Raw genomic sequence first — 2997 nt, 5'->3', positions numbered from 1 at the left:
AGAAAACATTTAAAAAGAAACTGTTCTACAAGCAAAGGCAATAAAAAGCACCAAAGATTATTTGGCAAAATCTATTTGAAAAAAGACACTTTAAAAAGTTTTAATTCATGTTGCTTTGTAAAAATCCAAAATGTCATACTAAAAAGACAAACAATTTAGTGATCACTTATCTCAATGTTGTCCTATTGAAATCAGTAGGACTAGGCCAATATAATTAGCTAATGAATCATGCCCTTTTGTTCCTCCGATAAACTATCTTTGAAAAAAACAGTGGAAATTTGAAAATGCCTACTAAAGTGGTATTACGACAACATAGCTTTCTGTATGTACAAGCCAACAGTTTCTAGTATCAAATTCCATCAGGTTTTTTCAGTAATACATTTTGATAATAGTTTTTTTGCCAGCTTTTAAAAGTTAAACTAGGGAAGAGCAGTGGTTAACATTGTTAGGCCTTTGAAACAAGGACCCATAAACTGTGTGCTTCTCTTTGCTTCAGGCAATGGTTGTGGGGTGTTATTTCAAACAGCATCTTACTGTTGAGATTTCCAGCACCTTACCCCACTTTGTCCCTGGGTTTTTCTATCCAATCTTTAGATTAGGGTTGCCAAGTGTAAATTCCTCCGGAGTGGGGGACTCCTGTCCGGCGTCTGGAGCGTGCGCCGCATGCATGTCACCCAGAAGTGACGTGACGCCGCCGGGCATGCTGGGGGTGGGGCCACGACCATCCAAGGGAAAACCATAGAGTTTTCCCTCGGATGACTGTGGCCCCGCCCCCAGCGTGGTCGCATCACTTCCGGGTGACGCGCACGTCGGGGTGGGGTTTCCCCTGGGTCCCAATCTGCCGGCGGCAAGGAACGGGCCTCTGGGGCGGGGGTTTCCCTGCCCCCCGGGGGGACTTGGCAAGCCTAGTTTAGATGTTTACTAGCCAGCTGCACCGATAGCAGGCTACAGGAAAATTATTTTGAAAGAGAACTGTTAAAATACTCTTACCCATACAGTGATTGTGGGTGCCTTGAAGAGCTTGGGTTCTCACGCTTTTCACTACCCCGACTATAGTTTGTACCACAATTTGATTAGAGATGGCTGTCTAATAAGCACAGCTACAGCTGGTCACCAGACTCATGTTTTAAAAGGGGGGGAGGTATATAAGGACTGAGCTGCACAGATGTGCCAGCATTCCTTTATGTAGCCACTGTTGTTCTAACTTGGGTGCTTTGTGGCTGGTTAACCCCAGGCAGCACAGAGTTCTTATTTTAGAATCTTTCCTTTCATGGGACTGGCCACTTAACTATTTATTTACAGTACATTGCCAAAGGTGGTCGGAAAAATTCCAGGCTGTAGCTCTCAATTTCTTTCTATACAATCCACACCAATAGTGTTGTCTGGGCACCGGCAAGAACGACCCCCTGGGGTAGCCAAGCATAGATGAGTGCAGCCGCCATTATTCACTGAGCAATAGTTATGTCCTACAGGGAAGAAAAAAATTAAACATATAAAAATTAACAAAAACATGCATTAAAAAAGAAGGGAAAACATTACAGTGTTAAGTTTTTGTTTAATGTTCACTGACTCCTAACAAGCAGCAGTCTTATACATACATTAGACACTTGGAAAAACTAGGAAAGTTCTGAAGGGTTAGTACTGCGCAAACTTCTTCAGGATCTAATCAGAAAGAGTCTAGTAGTTTAGGAGTGAAATTAGAGAGCTCTTGGAAAACTTCTTTTCACTTGTTTGTGAGCCAACAAACTACTGACTTGAGCACACTGTGGGGCTGCTGGCAAGACACCAACTCCTCCATCTCCTTCCTGGATCCTTGAATGCTGTTTCAACAGAATTTGATGTAGTGAGAATCATAGCAAATGTAGCTTTCCAGGCATTTGAGGAACGGAACATTGTGAGACCAGGGAGGTCCAAACAGGGCTGGAGACTCCCCTTGGTTGCAGCCATCACCATCGTAGGTTAAGTGGGGTTGGGATGTGGATAAGGAGCCATTCCTTTCTGGCTTGGATTACTTCTGAGCTAGAGAAGGACTCCCAGGTGTTTATTACGCTTGCCTTCAGATTGAAGGTGAGCGCTATGTGGCACCAAGATTCGCATTCCAAGCTTAGGAAACATAAACTTTGGGAGCACCACTAAGAATGAAGGTACAGGTCAACACTTTGCACCGAAACAAGGCTGAGAAACGTGCAAACCTTTGGCTTCATTCCTCTCCAACAGACAGGATTTCCCAACTGGGGTCCAAAAAGTCTTTCCTATGTGGCAACACTAGCTTTGATTTTGTTTAGCTGTTGGAAATGACACGGCACCACATAAACTGAACTAAGTTATCTGAAGGTTAAACCTCACATTTTGTTTTCTTCTGTGCTCATTTGAAAAGATCATCACCTCCTGGTAGAGAAAAATACAGATAACTGTACATTTTCCAGTGAGAGTAAAAGCAACATGGGGAACTCAGCAGGGAAAGAAGGGGTTAAGGACTTCTCTCTGTGTACTGAAAGAGCTGCATTTGGAGAAAAAACGTTTTTAAGAATTAACACAGAAGAAACATAATCAATAGTCAGACCCTGAACATGATGGTGAATATATAAATCAGCACACTGTGTCAGGGCCAGTTTTTGGCCCAAGAGGCCACTTATGACAATGGGAGAAGTGCTTTCACTCCAGTGGCCTCCTGGTTTGGTCTGCCTTTCCCTTCCCCAGCTGGACATCCTCTTTCCTCCCTCTTCTCCTCCATCTGTAATCAAAAGAGGGGGGCTGTGATGTCTTCAGCAGCAACTGAGAGCATGAGGCAGCTCTTGCCTTAGACACCAGACCTTCTCCAGTTATGGCTAGAGGGAAGAGGGAACATGAATGGCCAGAGCAGGAGAATAACGGAAGGCTATGCTTTTAAGCCAGAAAGGAATTCACCCAAGAAGACCCTGATGCTGGGAAAGATTGAAGGTCAAAGAAGACGGGGACGGCAAAGGATGAGATGGTTAGACAGTGTCATAGATGCAA

The 2997-nt window shown here is 44.0% G+C and overlaps 1 protein-coding gene across 1 annotated transcript in view; it reads right to left on the bottom strand.

The window, feature by feature from the left end:
* Positions 1-816: 816 nt before the first annotated feature.
* Positions 817-2997, bottom strand: part of LOC107117645 (nidogen-1-like) — a gene marked incomplete at its 5' end in the record, with an annotated part of 13617 nt that continues 11436 nt past the window's right edge. The window contains one exon of the mRNA XM_015419804.1: positions 817-1466. Within this exon, the coding sequence (XP_015275290.1) occupies positions 1345-1466 (122 nt within the window). The remainder of the gene's footprint in view (positions 1467-2997) is intronic.

This window comes from Gekko japonicus, unplaced genomic scaffold, assembly GCF_001447785.1.
Source record: "Gekko japonicus isolate JY-2015 unplaced genomic scaffold, Gekko_japonicus_V1.1 scaffold315, whole genome shotgun sequence".
NCBI classification, from domain to species: domain Eukaryota; kingdom Metazoa; phylum Chordata; class Lepidosauria; order Squamata; family Gekkonidae; genus Gekko; species Gekko japonicus.
Note: the sequence above shows the minus strand (reverse complement) of the source record. Positions and strands in the feature narration are given on the sequence as shown.